The 18,181-nt window shown below is 34.5% G+C and overlaps 1 protein-coding gene across 2 annotated transcripts in view; it reads right to left on the reverse strand.

Moving 5' to 3' along the window:
- Nucleotides 1-426: 426 nt before the first annotated feature.
- slc12a5b (solute carrier family 12 member 5b) overlaps nt 427-18,181 on the reverse strand; it is a 106,582-nt gene continuing 88,827 nt past the window's right edge. Inside the window, 8 exon segments of one of the 2 annotated variants that reach the window (NM_001302243.1) lie at nt 427-601; nt 8,922-9,055; nt 9,246-9,260; nt 10,805-10,992; nt 11,359-11,484; nt 13,518-13,625; nt 13,711-13,842; nt 16,351-16,520. In NM_001302243.1, the coding sequence (NP_001289172.1) occupies nt 510-601; nt 8,922-9,055; nt 9,246-9,260; nt 10,805-10,992; nt 11,359-11,484; nt 13,518-13,625; nt 13,711-13,842; nt 16,351-16,520 (965 nt within the window). In that variant the 3' untranslated portion in view covers nt 427-509. 2 annotated transcript variants of the gene reach the window in all.

The following is an 18,181-nucleotide window of genomic DNA, read 5'->3' on the forward strand; positions in this document are numbered from 1 at the left end:
ATTCCTGTATTTTGAATGGCAGTGTAATACAAGTTTGGATTAAACTTTAACATTTAAACAACGTTTTGAAGTATCAACCTAAAATAAAGTCATTTCACATATGCAAAATCTAGTGTGACTGTCCCTTAAAAGCTTTTGATAAGATATATAATACTAAATGGATCAGAGTATTTGGTCAGATATCACTAAGGAATATGGGGTTTTAGAATTAAGTTAGAATATAGTACACCAACTCAGTCATTTACTGGTCTGTGAGTGAAATAAGCTATCAATTGTAGTTAGGAATTAAGCCAATAAGAGGAAGATAGATAGAAAGATAGATAGAAAGAGGGATAAAACGTAATATTGTGGAAGATGTGACATCTACTAAGCTGGTGTCTTTTTAGACTATGTAGTGCAAAAGTCATCTGATATGTGCTGGGGGCATTATTGCTCATGGTGTAGGTAGGGGTTACTGGGATGTTCCATCTATGCAGGGTGAGGAATATTTGGTGGTTGAGCTGAGCCCCTCAAGAGTAGATGGTAATGACTTCACGTCCACCTCCACGCACAAGAAGGACCCTGTTGAGACCTTCAGTCAAGACCTCGAGGAACTCCATGTCTGTGTGGCAGAAGTTAAGGGGCAAACTTTGACCTATGAGAGCTGGTAATTAAATACCTTTCCAGTTAATGTTGTGAAAAGGCCTGCACTTGTAATTGTGAAAGAAGCAACACAATCTCACGGCAATTCGTAACTTTTTCATTTAGTGGCTAATTCGTATGAATTCGTACGATCTAATTCGTACAATTTAGTACGATTTGCTTATCCCCCAATGACGGTTGGGGTTAGGGGTGGGGTCAGGTGCCACGCCTTCTTTTTAAAATCGTACCATTTCGTACGACTGAACTCGTATGAATTCGTACGAATTAGCCACTAAACTGGCAAAACGTAAAATACTTACGTTTTCTCGTGAGATCAGGCTGGAAAGAAGACATTATAAAGTGATACAAAGAGCAGTAGCTTCTACTTTGGTAAAACTCAAATCAAATGTTATGGGTATACCATATCCGTCAACCAACCTGGTTTTAGTCTCTCATTTTTTACCATTCTATCCAGGGCTGGCCCTGTACATTTGAGGGCCCTAAGCAGAATAATTTTGGGGCCCTACCTTGCTCTAAATAGTGGAGTATTACCATTGTAATCTGGCACACAATGATTTTATTGCTTATTAAATACAATCAATGTGACAAAAAAGCCTGATTTCTACTTAATATCTGTCTGAATGATTTGGACATTTTAAAACAACACTATCTTTGTCAACTAGCAGCTTCAAAAATGAAGAATCAAATTATCTTTATTAAGGCACCAGTGATTCCTACTTTACATCCTTCTGGATTGTTTAAAACATATTCTATTTATTTAGCAAACTGATTAAAGATTAGATAAAACATTCTTAGTTTAGTTATTTCTGCAATAAAAGATAACAGTTAGACAAAAATAAAAATGCATTAATTAGTAATAAAATATACATTCTGAACTAAACTAAACAACAACAACAAAACAATTAAAATTAATGTAAAGATTGATCCATAAATAAATATGGAAAACAGTAAATATGAAAAAAATTATGAAATCTTAATATCAAAACAAGAAAAGGAAAGCAACAAATGCTGAGTTAATGTTTATACTCAAACACAAACTATTATTCCCAGGGGCTGATTTAACCAATAAGCAAGGTAAGCGGCCGTTTGGGGCCCCAGGAAATAATGTTCACAATACTTAACATTAACAGAATTTGTAATGTAGTCTAATGTGTAAACTTTAAGCTGTGGTTTTGCACTTCTGACTCTGAATGTCTCTGGGACAGAAGCAGCTGGATGAATGATAAAGCTTTATATAAAAGTGAAACCATCAACAAAAGCCTGATACTTTCTAAGTTTACGAATACAAACACAGCTGTTTAGAAAATTGACCTGTATTTTAAAATGTAAAATTAAATTAAGATGTGTGAATGGTCTTGTACGGAAAAATTCCGGAATGTCCTTGCCTGTGTAAAGAGTGTTTTTTTTTTTTTTACTTCACTATTAAAGTCGTTCCGGAAATTTTCCGGATTTTTACCATTAGCACTGTGTAAAAGGGGCTATTGAAGATAATTTGTAAAAATACAAATAAAAATGGTTTCAGCAAGGAAATGGCTCTCACCATTAGCAGGTTGTGGGGCCCCTAATGGTGAAGGGGCCCTAAGCAGCCTCTTAGTTTCCATATATGGAAGGCCGGCTCTAATTTTATCCCATTATCATCCTGTATAAATATTGTCCAATATTTCTAATCTTTCTATGACTGGTGTCAGTAACATCTACATAACGCTGATCCTCCAGCGATATCTTATGACAGTTCGTAACTTTTTAATTAAATTTACTATCTCATTTGTGTAATTTAGTATGATTTGCTCATCCCTTAGTGATGATTGGGTTTAGGGATGGGGTGTGGTGCGACTTGAATTTGTACAAATTAGCAATAAAACTAATAAAACATGAAAAGTAGTGTTTACACTTTATACTTCCAAACCACCAGGAGGCGCCCCTTGCTCTTAAATGTGATATAATTACAAGAGATGTTCAAGAAAATTAAAGAACCCCTATTAAGGGTTTTTGAAAATAAGCTTGCATGCAGTGTGTAAGTGAATGAAAACATCCAGCTAGTTTAAATCTCAAAAAGTGCATGGTGTTTAAAACTATGGATTTTTTAACAAAATGTTTGACTCCAAATCAAATAAATGAATCGTATTTGGTTCGGATCTTTTACCTGAATGCATCAAGGTCGATACGGTATATCACCAAATATGAAGTGCCGGATCCGGTAAAACATCTACACGCCTTTCCGTTTACTATGGCACTAGCGAAGCATAGAGGATCATGGGATTGATCATGACACAAAGATGACAATCACTGACAAATGGAGATTTAGCTGTGGGTAATAAAGAGATAGAGTTCATTTTCACAACAACAACAACAACAACAACAACACAGTATAGCTAACCTAGTGCTTCGTTTGTTCCTGTCATTTGTCTGATGATTGATACAATAATCTATGCTGCAGTGCGGGATTCCTTAGGAGTTTGCTATTAAAGGATGTAGCACCTAGAGACTACTATGTATGGGACTTTGTCAGTAGCCCCTTTCACACATACAGACCTTTTCGGAAAATTAGCTGGAGTTTTCTGGAAAGGTCTGTATGTGTGAACAGGCCCTTTTTGAAAATACCTGTAAAATCGTTCCGGCTATGTTCCGGAAAGAAAATGTTGTAACATTACCGGTAATTTGCAGGAATGCTGCACTGTGTGAACGCAGAAGTTTGCCGGAAACAGTGCGTACAAGAACATGCTGACGTGAGAGCGTGCTCTACTTTAGTCAACCAGAACAGTCAGATGCATTCACGTCCACTCGGTTTATGAAAATAAAATCCTTTAAATATTTTTCCTGACACATTTAGCTGCTAGATGTTAGTCAGATAATGTTTATATGTTTCTTTTTAATGCCAACTGAGTAAATAATTATCGATAAGATGCTTCCTTCAGTTGCTTGACGCATCGCATGTGCACGTGAAGCAGCCGGTGAGCGCCAGCACACACACATATTACGTACATCTCAACATGCAAAAGTGTTCCTCTATATGTTTTCATACAAATTGTTCACAATATTGATCCATCCACAGAGTTTGTAATGTTGTCAAATGTTTACTAATACAAGTGCAGCCGTTTAGAGATTATTTCTGGTTGTGATGTCTGAATTTACCACTATTTTGGAATTAATGTGTGAATAGTCTTTTCTGGAAAAATTCCGTAACGTCCTCGCCTGTGATATTTACTGGTATCACTGTGTATAAGGGGCTAGTAACTTTTACAGTTCATATGGACCAGTTTCTTCTTCCTCCGAATCATACCATGTACTGTAAGTGCCATAAAATTGTTGCCTTGTTTTCTGTAGTTTGCAAAATATGAATTTAATTGTGTGTTGTAACTTGTAATCCCTCCATGCGGCTTGTAATCACTTATCTATTATAGACCAGTGCTTGTAATGTATCTCTCAGGCTAAATCTGTATAGGTTATTCACACATTGTGTGCAAAACCACGCTGAAAACGCGACGTGTGCTTCTTCTTGTACCGATTTAAATGTCATTTCTCATAGCTATGGCAACCATCAGCTGTACCTCACACACACCGCGCAGTCCATTTTCTAAGTAGTGAATGTGTGTTGGTGTTATTACTTGGAGTTAATAGTACAGTAATATGCTGGTGTTCAATTGCATTGGTTTAATGCTTTCCTGCGTTGGCCTTTTACAGACTCTGTGCTACTTCATAGCTGTGGTAGGCATTTCTCTCTGTCTCCCTCTGAACCCAGTTAGAAAATAACAACAGAATGGGCCATCGAACCAATAACTGCAGATTAACCTTACACAAAGGAAGGGTTTGGGAACAAATGAATTTCTGAACAAATCATATGGGAGTCGTTGGGATAATTAGGTAAAGATAAATGCATATTATATGACAATGGAATTGTTTTTTGACCTTGCATGCAAATCAGCCTGTTGTTGGAGACCTATAGGGCCTCTTTATGCATTTGTTTGGCTTATAAATGCTTGAAACGAATATAAACATTGCCGCATCCCTTTCTTTCTATCAAAGCCATGCAACGGCTCATTGCCCTTCCCATGCAACCTCTGAATCAGTCAATTCATGTAGGTTAATGGTACGTGACTGTCGGACGTGCTCCATAGATGCTGTTCCCTTAGCAGCTTCTATATAAGAGATTTGAAGACGAGCGCTTTGGACTCTTTGGAATTTATGTTTTATCATCCAAACACACATAATATATATATATATATATATATATATATATATATATATATATATATATATATATATATATATATATATATATATATATATATATATATATATATTTTTTTTTTTTTTTTCAGTCTATGTTACAAATTGTAAAGGTACAAATGGAATCAAAGATACCAAAATATTAAATTATGTCTCATGTAAAAAAGAAGAGATAAGTAAAAGAAAAAAAATAAGTTTAAGTAATAGACGAATGATGTATGTGGTATTGGGGTGGGAAAATAATAAGCTTGTGCTTCATCCCACTCCATTTTCGATCATGTTGAAATCAATTTTTTGTTTATGATGTTTTATGTATAATATTTCTGTTCAAAAATAAATTAATCAAATTGAATTAAATCAAAACATGAGAACATGTCAGACTGGGCATGTGTTATCTTAAACTCAGAAAATTAGAGATTAACTTGCTACTCTTCAGTAAATAACTATAGAAACTTTAATCAGCATCAGTGTGTGTGTGTGTATATATATATATATATATATATATATATATATATATATATATATATATATGTATGTATGTAAATTATAAAGTGAGGAAAAAGTGAATGAGATTTGATAAAAATTCAAATTGTTTACTAGGCCATTATTTTTAATAGGCATTTTCTATTGTATGCTATTTAATCTATATATTTATTTATCTATATATATTAGAATCTCTGTATTTTCTAATTGCAGTTTTGACAGCCAGGTAAGGGGTGTACATATTTATGACATTTTTTTTATCATTTAGACCAAATTTAAACTTTCTGAACACAATGTTTCATGTTCATAGGTCATAAACTAAGAAATCATTTAGAAATTGAAGACAGAAGTTGTTAAAAATATCCTGTAAGATTTAGAACACAGTAATCTTGATGGCCTAAAAACAGCTTATGCTGAAGCAAATCAGCCAAAATTACAGGTTGCCACTTTATTAAGCAATTGTGTGGTTAAACACTGCCTCAGCAGAAAATCAATGACTGCTTCTACATCCTTGCCTATTCAGCTCAGCCCAGCAATTCGCACATGCAGTAGTTAAATAATGAGGAAGGCAAATGAAGGTCTACTCTACACCAAACAAAAAAGATGACTCTGAAGACAACAAGATGCTTTGTAGTTCAAAAAAAAAAAAAAAAAAAAAAAAACATGGACAATGTCTTCCTTCTGATTATTAGGAATGAGTGGATTCATTTTTTTTTTTTTTTTTGGTCTTTGTTTATTTAACCACTGATTTCTTGTCAAATAAGACACAACTTTAAATTGGATTTTCAGGAAGACTGAAAGTAAAAGACAATGCTGTGCCGACTATTAGGTCTAACAACAATATTGCACCACACAATTGTGATTAGTTGTTTTTAGTATGGTCACTATTTGTTTGTTAGTACTGGACATTTGATATCTATTAAACATTGATGCACTTTTAAATTTAAATGACTATGAAGGATAGAGGCTGTCAAACATGCATGTATAAGTTTAAAGTTACATCAGTTGGGCACACAGCTATTTTTTCTAACATTTGCAAACAGTCACACCAGTATGAATTTATTTCAGAGCTTTATTTCAAAATTTCTTCCAATTAAAAAATAAAAAATAAAACTAAATAATGTATACATTTATAAGTGGACCTCAGAGAACATTACAAAAATAAATTAATAAATAAAAAGTAATAATCCCTTCTGACTAGTTTCTTTAAAGGTGACAGAAATTCTCATTCTGAAAACGTAGCCCTATATACATTTCTGGAGATCGCAAAGTCTTAGCGAAAGAGCAGAGTGGGTCAGTCGATCAGTCAGTCAGTCGGTCAGTCAGTCAGTCGAAATGGGGCCTCGTCCCGGATATTTATCTGAGACATTAAATAAGATCAATTAAGGTAAGATAAAATAAATCATCTGGAAATGGAATAAATTGAATTCATCAAGAAAATTATTTTAAAAAGTAATTTTTGAAATTAAGATTTCTTAAATTTATCAGATGGTAATCTTTGAGAAAAATGACCAAAGAAAAGCTGTTGTTGTTTTGGCGTGTTGTCTGTTTGGTGTTGTCCGTGTGCGTTGTCGCTGTTACTGATGTGTGCTTTGATTGAGATCTATTGATGTTGACTTTGAGTGAGTAACTGATGACTTTGAGTGAGATTTGTTTGAGAGTTCTGACGTGTGTTTCTACATCTATAGCCCGCTAATGCTCCATTCAAAACCTTCTGTGACTTGACAAGGGAGATCTGGAACAACATAGTAAGTCACGTGACATACATATTTGCACACAGGATTATTGATGTATAGACACACTAGTTAGCGAAGTGCGCTAATTTTGTATTTTTATTTATTAGTTAGAGTAAGTTCAGGGCGCTTTGCGCTGAAGACTTTTCTTTTCATATTGTTATTTTCTTATTTAGTGGATTGGAGAGGAGATTAAGGGAATGTTTTTGTTATATTTATTTATTTGGTTTCCATGCGCAAACTTCAGTTCCCTCTCCTATTTGTCTTGGTTCTTTTCAAATTTATCTTCTTGTTTGTAAATATTGTAAATAATGTGGGAGCAATAAATCTTTTGCGGTGCTAATTTGTTGTTTGGTGTTTTCTTTTGCCATTCTTCAACATCAGTTTATACTTTGGTCATCTTTATGTTACTCCTTTTAATACCCTAGACAAATTGCCATCAAGGATCGTAACATGAAATGGGTAGATTTACGAGAGAACAGCAGGCATGAATGGCACTCTTGAGAGAAATGTGAGTTCTCAAAAAGCATGAACAGTGGCCTCTGGTGGATTCAAAATAAAAACTGCAGACAAAAAAAAAAAAAATTAAAAATAAAAAGTACCTTCTGGGACATATTTGGCGCTCTCCAGAAATGTAAATAGTGGTACATTTTCAGAATGAGCCTGGGTTAAATGCATTCAGACAATATGTTAAATAGTTCTTTGAAGTCTAAATAAAAGATATGTAGCTTAAATAATTGCATAAATTCCCCTAAAATGGTTTTACAGGTCCATTTCCAATCCTAGGAACTGGCCCTAATATGATACAGTTGGTTTAGACCAGAGCTGCCCAAAGCAGGCTAAAGTTGGCCCATTGTAACCTGTGATTTGGCCCACCATCCCATCTAAAAATGATGGAGAGGGTTGGAGTGAATGCCTTTTCACGAATTTGACCATTTTTTTTTTTTGTGTGCAATGTTTATCTGTTATAAATGAGATTGTTTTTTTTTTTTTTTTTTTTACTGTAATACAGTCATTATAAAATATATATATAAAAAAAAATACTGTATTAGTTAATATAAAACAATGTTTTCTAGTTATTTAAAAAAAAAAAAAAAAAAAAAAAAAAAAAAATATATATATATATATATATATATATATATATATATATATATATATATATATATATATATATATTATTAAATAAAAAAGGAAATTACTAATGGCAACTATATTTGCCTGCGGCCCACAAGCCTCAATACTGCTTGGTTTTTGGCCCTTCATAAGAAAAAAGTTTGGGCACCCCTGTTTTAGACCATATTTGGAAGAGTTGAGAATAATAACAAGGAGTTCTGATGATTACTGAGCTGCTTATGTCAGTGCCTAAATCTTGCTCTCTCTTTCTCTCTCTCTCTCTCTCTCTCTCTCTCTCACACACACATAGTACAATGTACTCTAAAATATAAAAGTGCAAAATAACCAGTTTAGTTGGCAAAAAATATTTTAACAAATTGAGTAAATTCCTTGTTAAATGACTGTCTCTTCACCTGAACTGGTAGAGCGGTTTTATGTTTGCTAGAAGGAGTGAGTGAGCTATCTTTATGCCATCAGAGTAACCTAGTTTGCTTCTGAGGTGTATTGTGGATGAAATATAGGCTAAATTATAATTGTACCCAACAAAAAGGGGCTGACAGATATGTTTTGAGAGTTGTATTTTGTGGTTTTGACATATATTAAAACACAGGCAGGAATTAACAACAATCTCCACTTAAACGGATTATTTTTTTGAAGATATTAGAATGATCTCACTCCTGAAAGGGCCAATAGAGAGGTGTTTAGAGAAGAAAAAAAGGATACAGTTCTCCTCTCCAGTGCGGTTCCTAGGTGGTCCAGGCATGTTTAGCAGGACTAGTTTAGCTTCTTGCGATTTCTTCACAATGACCTCATTGAGCTTCTGCGCATGGTGCATGCGTCTCACATTGGACTGATTCCTGTTTCAAACATCATATAAAGACCGTTGCAAGGAGTTTTCTTCCTTCATTGCATGATTACATTTTTTTACACTCCTGCTAATCAGAGATTGAGTTTACAGCATTTATTTAAATGTTAAGGTATAATTAAGTATGAGATTTTTTTTAATGAGAAAGAAGTAACATTTGTGTTATCTTAAAATGTACTCACAGGTTCTCCCATTCCCTGAGGCGTAAGCAAAAAGAAAATAATGGTGAATAACACAGTGAAAAGAAAAATACAGGGAAACAGCACATATCGGATTACAAACATATATTCACTCACAGGTCACTTTATTAGGTACAACTGTCCAACTGCTCATTAATGCAAATTTCTAATCAGCCAATCACATGGAAGCAACCTAATGCATTTAGGCATGTACACAATGGTCAAGCTGATCTGCTGCAGTTCAAACCGAGCATCAGAATGGGGAAGAAAGGTGATTTAAGTGACTTTGAACCTGGCATGGTTGTTGGTGCCAGACAGACTGGTCTGGTGCTGATCTACTGGAATTTTCATGCACAACCACCTCTAGGGTTTACAGAGAATGGTCGGAAAAAGGAAAAAAAATATCCAGTGAGCGACAGTTCTGTGGGCGTGAATGCCTTGTTGATTCCAGAGCTCAGAGGAGAATGGCCAGATCTCTGAATGTACAACCCCTTGAACCTTGAGGCAGATGGGCTACAGCAGCAGAAGACCACACTGGGTGCCATTCCTGTCAGCTAAGAACAGGAAACTGAGGCAACAATGCGAACAGGCTCACCAAAATTGGATGATAGAAGATTGAAAAAAACGTTGCCTGGTCTGAAAAGTCTCAATTTCTGCTGCAACCGTCAGATGGTAGGGTCAGGATTTGGTATCAACAACATGAAAGCATGGATCCATCTTGCCTTGTATTAATGGTTAAGGCTGCTGGTGGTCTAATGGTGTGGGGGATACCTTCTTGGCACACTTTGGGCCCATTAGTACCAGTTGAGCATCATGTCAATGCCATAGCCTACCTGAGTATTGTGCTGACCATGTCCATCTCTTTGCTACCACAGTGTAGTCATCTTCTGATGGCTACTTCCAGCGGGATAATGCGCCATGATCCCAGACTGGTTTCTTAAACATGACAATGAGTTCACTGTACTCAGATGGCCTCCACAGTCACCAGATCTCAATCCAATAGAACATCTTTGGGATGTGGTGAAATCGGAGATTCATCTCAAAGATGTGCAGCTGACAAATCTGCAGCAACTGCGTGATGCTATCATGTCAATATGGATCAAAATCTCTGAGGAATATTTCCAGTACCTTGTTGAATCTCTGCCACAAAGGATTAAGGCAGTTCTGAAGGCAAAAGGAGGTCTAACCCGATACTAGTAAGGTGTACCAAATAAAATGGCCGGTGAGTGTATATATTTAAAAAGCACATTTTGCAGCTGACTTTAATGCAAGATGTTGAAATAATTATGGGAAAGAGAACTTTAAAATAGTCATAAAGTAATTTAAAATAATCAATATTCATCTAAATCAAATAATATACTAATGTTTTACAGTAATTTAGTAGTTTTAGAGGAGCTGCCAGAATAAGAAAAGCAGCAAGTATAAAAAAGAGGAAATTTAAATTTATTATACATTCTGAAGTCTAAGATCTGTGTATCCTTGTGTTCATATCACCTATTTTAACCCATTTGTTTACCTGAAAGAATACATGCTAACTAGACTCCACTATTATCTTGACTCACGGTTTCATGTTGAACATGTCCTTTATGTTTTCAGGATTGGCCACTGCTGGGTTATTGGCCTTCTCCGTATCGTCCGTCCAGGTCATCTGAATCTCCTCTCCAGGGCTCATAGTCGCTGGTGTGGGAGCAGTAGGGGAGGTGGGGCTAGTGGGCGTGGGGGTGGCATTTTTTCCCTGAATGAGCTGAACCTGTCGAGGATGGGAGACACGGACAGACTAAGAGAAAGGTAAAAAGAATGAGAGGGTGGAAAAGGTTGACAAAAAAATAATAATGAGAAATGGTGCTTTTCTGGTTAAAAAAAAAAAGAGGGGGAGAAAATTGCACTGCCAGGGATGTTAACAGAGGACACTGATTTTCTAACAGATAATGACTGCGAGAAGAGAGTGAATGGCTAAAATAGAAAGTGATAAAGAGATGCTATCTTCATGGCTGACAGGTCCATGCTATCATCTAATCGGCCAGAAGGGCACGATTAGCTCAAATGGAGAACAAGCACAAAGTCACTCACTTCAAGGATAATTGTATAGAGAAAAAAGCAGAGAGACAGCAGGTACCTCCTCTTCAGGCTTTTCTTCACCACTTCCTGCCACCGACTCCTCAGCGATACTCCTCTGGGGGTGCAGGTTTGATGGGTTCTTACGCCTAATAGAGCCACGGGACACATCTGTGATGCTCTGAATCTGAAGACGACAACATCAGTGTTGATTTAAAATGAAAGGCTTTACTCACTCCCCCATCCATTACTCATCTAGGGATTTTTAAAATCTTTTGAATCTTTTAAAGTCTTTTGCTTTTTGATTTTTTTAAACTTCCTTTACATTCCAGTAGTGATGCTTAAAGTAAATTATCTAAATGTACTTTTTATGTGTTTTTGTATTCAGAGTAGGGCATAGGACTAAAAAAAATGTTCGTCCATTAAAAATGTTCAGGCCGAACATCACAATAGAAAGACTGAACGGTCTGTCAACAAATGTACATTTGTATATCTGCACCTGTTCATGTGCAGTGTGCCAACCTGGTGCTGACAGACAGATGGCAGACAACCTGAACTTTTTTCTATACAAAACTGGCATCAAGTGGCCTTAAAGAAAAACTTTGAAAGGGTTTCTGTAAAAAAAAAAAAAAAAGAAATTCTGAATCAAAACTGCTCTAAAGCTGAACAATATTGGAGTTGCTTTTGCACGCTAAATGCAACTACAAGATTCAATTGGTCTAAACGATGACACTGTTTTTACAGAATTTCTCTTAGACAGGTATGAAGGTTTTAACATATTTTTTAGTCAATCAAAGCTATTAGGTTATGTTAGGTTACTTTATTTAAACTCTTTATAGGGTTGGAGTGAATGCCTTTTCACTGCCTTTTCACAAATTTGACCTAATTTTCTTTTTTGTGCAACTCTGTTAAAAATTAGATTTTTTGTTTTTACTGTAATACATTCATTATAAAATGTAAAAAAATACTGTATTAGTCAATATAAAGCAATGTTTTCTAGTTATTTTTTTCTAAAATGTTATTAAACAAATAAGGAAATTACCAATGGCAACTATATTTACCTATGGCCCACGGCCCACTATATTTAACACAATTTTTTTAGGTTAGGTTAGGGTTATTTTATTTATACCCAAAAGTAGATTTGGTTTGACTTTGTTTTGATCAAACACTGAAGCAGATCCCGTTTGACTTTGAACATGTTGCGAAGACGCTGTGCTCTGAAGTGTGAGGGAAAGTTTGTATTACTTTCCCTACCCAAAGATGAGGCTGTGAAGAGTCAGTGATTGAACTTTATTTTTGCAAAAATACCTCAGCATTGTAGCCCCAGCCTTGTGCTGTGTTCCCGTTATTTTTCTGATGAGTGCTTCAGCAATCTACATGCTTACAATGGGGTATTTGTCAGCCGTTTGTTAAACGACGGATGAGAAAAGACTATTGATGCATGGGACTTTGTCAGAGCTTGACAGGAACTTTACAGTACACAATTCAAGGATCAGTTCCTTCCTCCTTTGAACAAGTGAAAGTAACTTAAGTGTGATAAAAATGGTTGCCCACTTGTTTTCTCTATCTTGCAAAATGTGTATTTAATTGTGTTTTGTTACTTTGTAACCGCTCCACGCGGCTTGAACTGTGTCTGATTAACTCTTTATATTCTTATACTGCGTCTAAAACCACATTGAAAATGCAACACTTGTCACTTTGTTTACTGATTAAAATGCAATTTTGAGCTTGTGATCCACTGCCGTTTGTCGGTTCTGTGGCCACCGTCAGCTTTTTCTACAGCAGTCAAGTTTCAAAATAGTTCAGCTTTTGTCAGTGTGGTTTAATACTGAATGTGTGTCATTGTTAAGAATAGAGCAACATGCTGGTGTTTAACTGCGTTGCTTTAATGCACACCTGCATTGGGCTCACACATACACTTTGCACTCTGACTACTTCAATATTGTTGATAAGCATTTATCTCTGTCTCACGCTTAATGCAGTTGACCAAGTGCAATTTGGTCATTGGACCAATCAGTGCAGATTAGCATCATGCTATGGATAAATATGCTATGTTGTTGCAGACCCCAAAACCAAAATATGACCTTTTTTAATGCATAATAGGGGCTCTTTACATGTAAAAAACCCAAAAAACATATAAATATATTCTATTCTATTCTATTCTATTCTATTAAAACAATTCTTACATTATTTCTGTAATAGGCAAACGAGCGTCAGTACCTCTCTCTCCCGCTCATTCTTGGTTAGATGCATCTCCTTGAGGATTTGCGATCGCTGCTCCATCATCAGGGTCTTTTCGTAGGTGTAAGCTGAGATGTCATTGTCAAGCTTGAAGCAAATGAAATTACAGGTTGTAACAACCGCTGGCAGGATCTATTGGTGCGTGTTAAAACATTGTCAGCTTGTTTCTCACCATTTCAACCACTTCAACTGCAGCATCAAGACGCAGGTGATAAAGGAACGTCATCAGGTCTTTCTTCATCTGAATGCTGTTGTCATCCATCTGAGCCACAGTGAAGATACGCATCTTGCACTTCCTCCAAACCTACAGAAAAAAAGCACAGTCAGCGGTTTGGATTTCATTTAGACATGAGCTGAATGCAGTTACAGTTTCAATTACTGCCTTAAGTTAAACATTTTACACAAGCAGCAACCTAATACTCAATCACTCAATTCACATAAATAAAGTACATTAGATCAATGAAATTAGCAAATTTGTGGTTCTTCCGATTAGCATGTTGCTTGGCTAATGGCCCTTTGTGAACCTTACTATTTTAGCAATACATTTCAGTATTAAATAAAAAAATAGTGTTAAACTAAATTATTTTATACTATCTTTAATATATATTATATTATATTATATTATATTATATTATATTATATTATATTATATTATATTATATTATATTATATAGTATTGACATATATATTTTTAATATAAATTATTCATACTAAGTATGTTTATTTTCAAAAATAGAAATAATGTATTAAAATGTTTCATAACACACATTACTGTGAACAGATAAAAAATAAAACAATACATATAGGAGCATTATCATTTTGTAATAATCTCACAGAACTCATAACGTCAATTTTAAAAATAGTAATAAAAAATCTTTTATTATACTTTTATTTACGTTTTATGCTATATTTATTCAGCAAGAATGCATTAGATTACTCTCAAATATGTTATTTTCACTGTTTTCATTCATTCATTTTCCTTCGGCTTAGTCTCTTTATTTATCAGGCATCATCACAGCGGAATGAACCACGTTACTGTTTTCAACATGATGAAATCAACAGCATGTGACACTGGAAGAATGGGCAATCATTTAATGAGATCAATATCAACTCAAATATAAAAATTTACTCAGCATTTACTTAAACTCTTAACCTTTATAAATGGCACTCTTTTGTTTAACAAAAAACAAACATATATATTTCTAAAAGATATAACAAGATATTTCTGGAGAATATTTGAAAACATTTTTAAAACACTTTTTAAGAAGTCTACATGATGACATCAAAAAATGTGGCGTTTTTTCAGTTATTTGCCAGAGTTTGAGAACTAGAACATTCATTAATATTGAACAAGTGGATCAATGCTTGGAGTATGGATGGAAATTATGCATCACATTTAATGAAAGTAATAGACAAATAGCAGTTTAAAATCTGACGGGAAAATAAATCAGTCAGTGGCTACAGTGCATTGCGATACCTGTAATACTTCATTGGCTGTTTCAAATGTCATTAGCTGATCTGCAAAAGCTCATATTGTTAATTACAACTTTGACATAGTTAATCAGTATGAAACAAACATGTTAAATAATTCAGTCTACTGGTCAAAAACTCTGTGTTTTACTTTGTGTTTTGAAGAGTGCAATTTCAAAAGGCATGATTTATGGAAACTAGAAATTTTAGTAGTTTTCAGAAATTGTGATTTTACATTGACCATTGAAGATTTTAACTGCAAAAATGTTGACAAAAATGCGGCACTAAGACGACACTATTTTCCAACTCATTATCTGCATTCAATGGTTTTTACAGTCATTAAAGAGAAAGTCTTAAAGACAGGACTTTCAGGACTGTACAAAATGTATACTGAAATCAAAGAGAAACGCATGGCTTATGAATAAAATTACACAAAGTAGATTTTTTATGAATACCTCCTCATGTACAATAGAAGTAAATGAGTTGGCAGAGAAGCTGACTTAAACTTGCTCTGAGAAATGCTGTTGCTATCAAAGATTGTTTACTTCACTAAATCAGTTTAATGGTGAAGGGATTGATTCAATATGCCCATTGATAGAAGGTTTTCAAAAAATAAAATAAATACATAAAAAATGTAATGCTCCCTTGTAAAAGTATTTTTTGTAGTATTTTCAAAATACAAAATACAAGATTTAATTTGATATATTTGTGGCTGCTGTATTTTAAAGTTTATTTTGATACACTTAAAATTGAGGTATTTAGTATTTCATTGTAATATATATATATATATATATATATATATATATATATATATATATATATATATATATATATATATATATATATATATATATATATATATATATATATATATATATATATATGTAGTATTTTTATATGAATATAATTTTTATATTTTTATATATACTATATGAAGTATTTTTGCCCATCCCTGGGAACAACTAATATTATGTAGGTTGTTTTTAGAAATATTTTTAGTAAATCTTGCTTTGGAGATTTGAGTAAATGATAACAACTTAAATTTTTTACCCTTAAAAGGTTTATTGGCCATTAAAAATATATCTTAATAAATAGAAAAAATAATTAAACTTTTTTTAATATAAAATGTTAACGTTTAATATACATTTACTTAACTTTGAATGTGTAATAATAACAACGGAACAAATTTGTTTTTCCATAAAAAAAGATAAAAAAAAAAACAGATCAATGGTTTCTGTCCAGTAGCAAGTTACAGTTATTTAAGGTCATTAATAAAACATTTCTGCCAAAAAAGTTTTGATCACTTTACAAAATGAATGTATTTTTAGGAATGTTCACACACCTTATGCTGGCGGAGAAGAAAGGGAAGGAGCATGAGCATGCCTCCATCGTGGACAATCCACCACACGTCAATGTGGCCCTCGGTGAAACGCTCTCCATTTGATGGATATGCAGAAATGTTCTTCGGGACCAGTAAGGCCATGTGACCTGCTGTGGTCTCCCTAACAACCTCTGTGGAAAGAAAAAAAGAAAACATGCTAATATTATCAAATGCAATGAAGGATTGGGGAGCATAAGCTAACTGTGATTGAGATTCAATTTAAAAATTCAGGCTTGCCACGCTTGTTTGTAGGACTATACAATTTGAACATTTTATCGAATTGAATTGTATCAATCAATCAATCAATCAATCAATCAATCAATCAATCAATCAATCAATCAATCAATCAATCAATCAATCAATCAATGCTATTATTATACTATTAATAAAAAAAAACAAAATAATACAAAATATTAAATCAATACAAAATATAAATGTAAAGAAAAAAGTATTTAAAGGTTCCATAGAGAGAAATTATGAATATGAAAAGAGCTGAATAATAAGAATTCAGTCCATAGAAATGACATATTGTGGGCAGCAAACACCATTGTTTCCTTGTTCTCATGTAAATCTGATGAGTTTAAAATACTGATGAAAAACAGGTCAATCAGTGCAAGTCACCAACTGTTATGTTGTACATTGGAGTATTACTATGCAAAATATTGCCTTATTTTTAAATTAATTAAATCCCAAAGGGACTCTTATAATGAAAACAGGAGAGGCAAGAAGAGTAACATGCAGCGATGTGTTTCGTCTCTTACAGCTGGTTAAAATAAAAAGAGCAGGATATACAGATTACAAATTTATTTAGTGCAACCCTGAAGATGCATAATCTACATTTAAAAGTATCTTATGTTAGTTTAACATGTACATTGTAGAATTTGCCCCTGGCAAATTGCCCCTGGCATTGTGGTACCCCTTGGTTAACACACATTTCCAATCAGCTAATCTCATAGCAGCAACTCAATGCATTTAGTGCCACTCCTTTCAGCTAAGAACGGGGAACAGGAGGCTACAATTTGCACAGGCTCACTAAAATTGGACAATAGAATATTAGAAAAATGTTGCCTGGTGGTCTGATGAGTCTTCAGGCTGGTTCAGGCTGGTGGTGGTGTTGTAGTGGTGTGAGGAAAATTGTCTTGGCATACTTTGGGCCCGTTAGTAGCATTTAAGCATCATGTCAATGCCACAGCCAACCTGAGTATTGTTGCTGACCATATCCATCCCTTTATGACCATGTCATAAACCACAAATCATTTCAGATTGATTTCACACACATGAAAATGAGTGCACTGTACTTAAATGGCCTACACATACACCAGAACTCAATCCAATAAAGCACCTTTGGGATGTGGTGAAATGGAAGATCGGCATTATGGATGTGCAGCTGACAAATCTGCAGCAACTACGTGTTGCTATCATGTCAATATGGACAAATCTCTGAGGAATATTTCCAGTACCTTGTTAAATCTATGCCACGATGGATTAAGGCAGTTCTATAGCCAAAATGTGGTCCAACCCACTAGGAAGGTGTACCTAATAAAGTGGCCGGTGAGTGTACAGTATGTGTGTAATGAGGCAACAAACACATTAACTATTAAATGTAATTGTTAAAGGCAGTTGTGCCCAAACTCGCTCCTGCAGGGCTGCTGTCCGGCATAGTTTAGCTCAAACTTGCTTCAACACACCTACTAAAATTTTCAAGTATACCTAGAATGAGCTTGATTAGTTCAAGTGTGTTTAATTGCGGTTGAAACTAAAATATGTAGGGCACTGGCCCTCCAGGATGGAG

Source organism: Danio rerio, chromosome 8 (assembly GCF_049306965.1).
Source record: "Danio rerio strain Tuebingen ecotype United States chromosome 8, GRCz12tu, whole genome shotgun sequence".
In the NCBI taxonomy this organism is placed as follows: domain Eukaryota; kingdom Metazoa; phylum Chordata; class Actinopteri; order Cypriniformes; family Danionidae; genus Danio; species Danio rerio.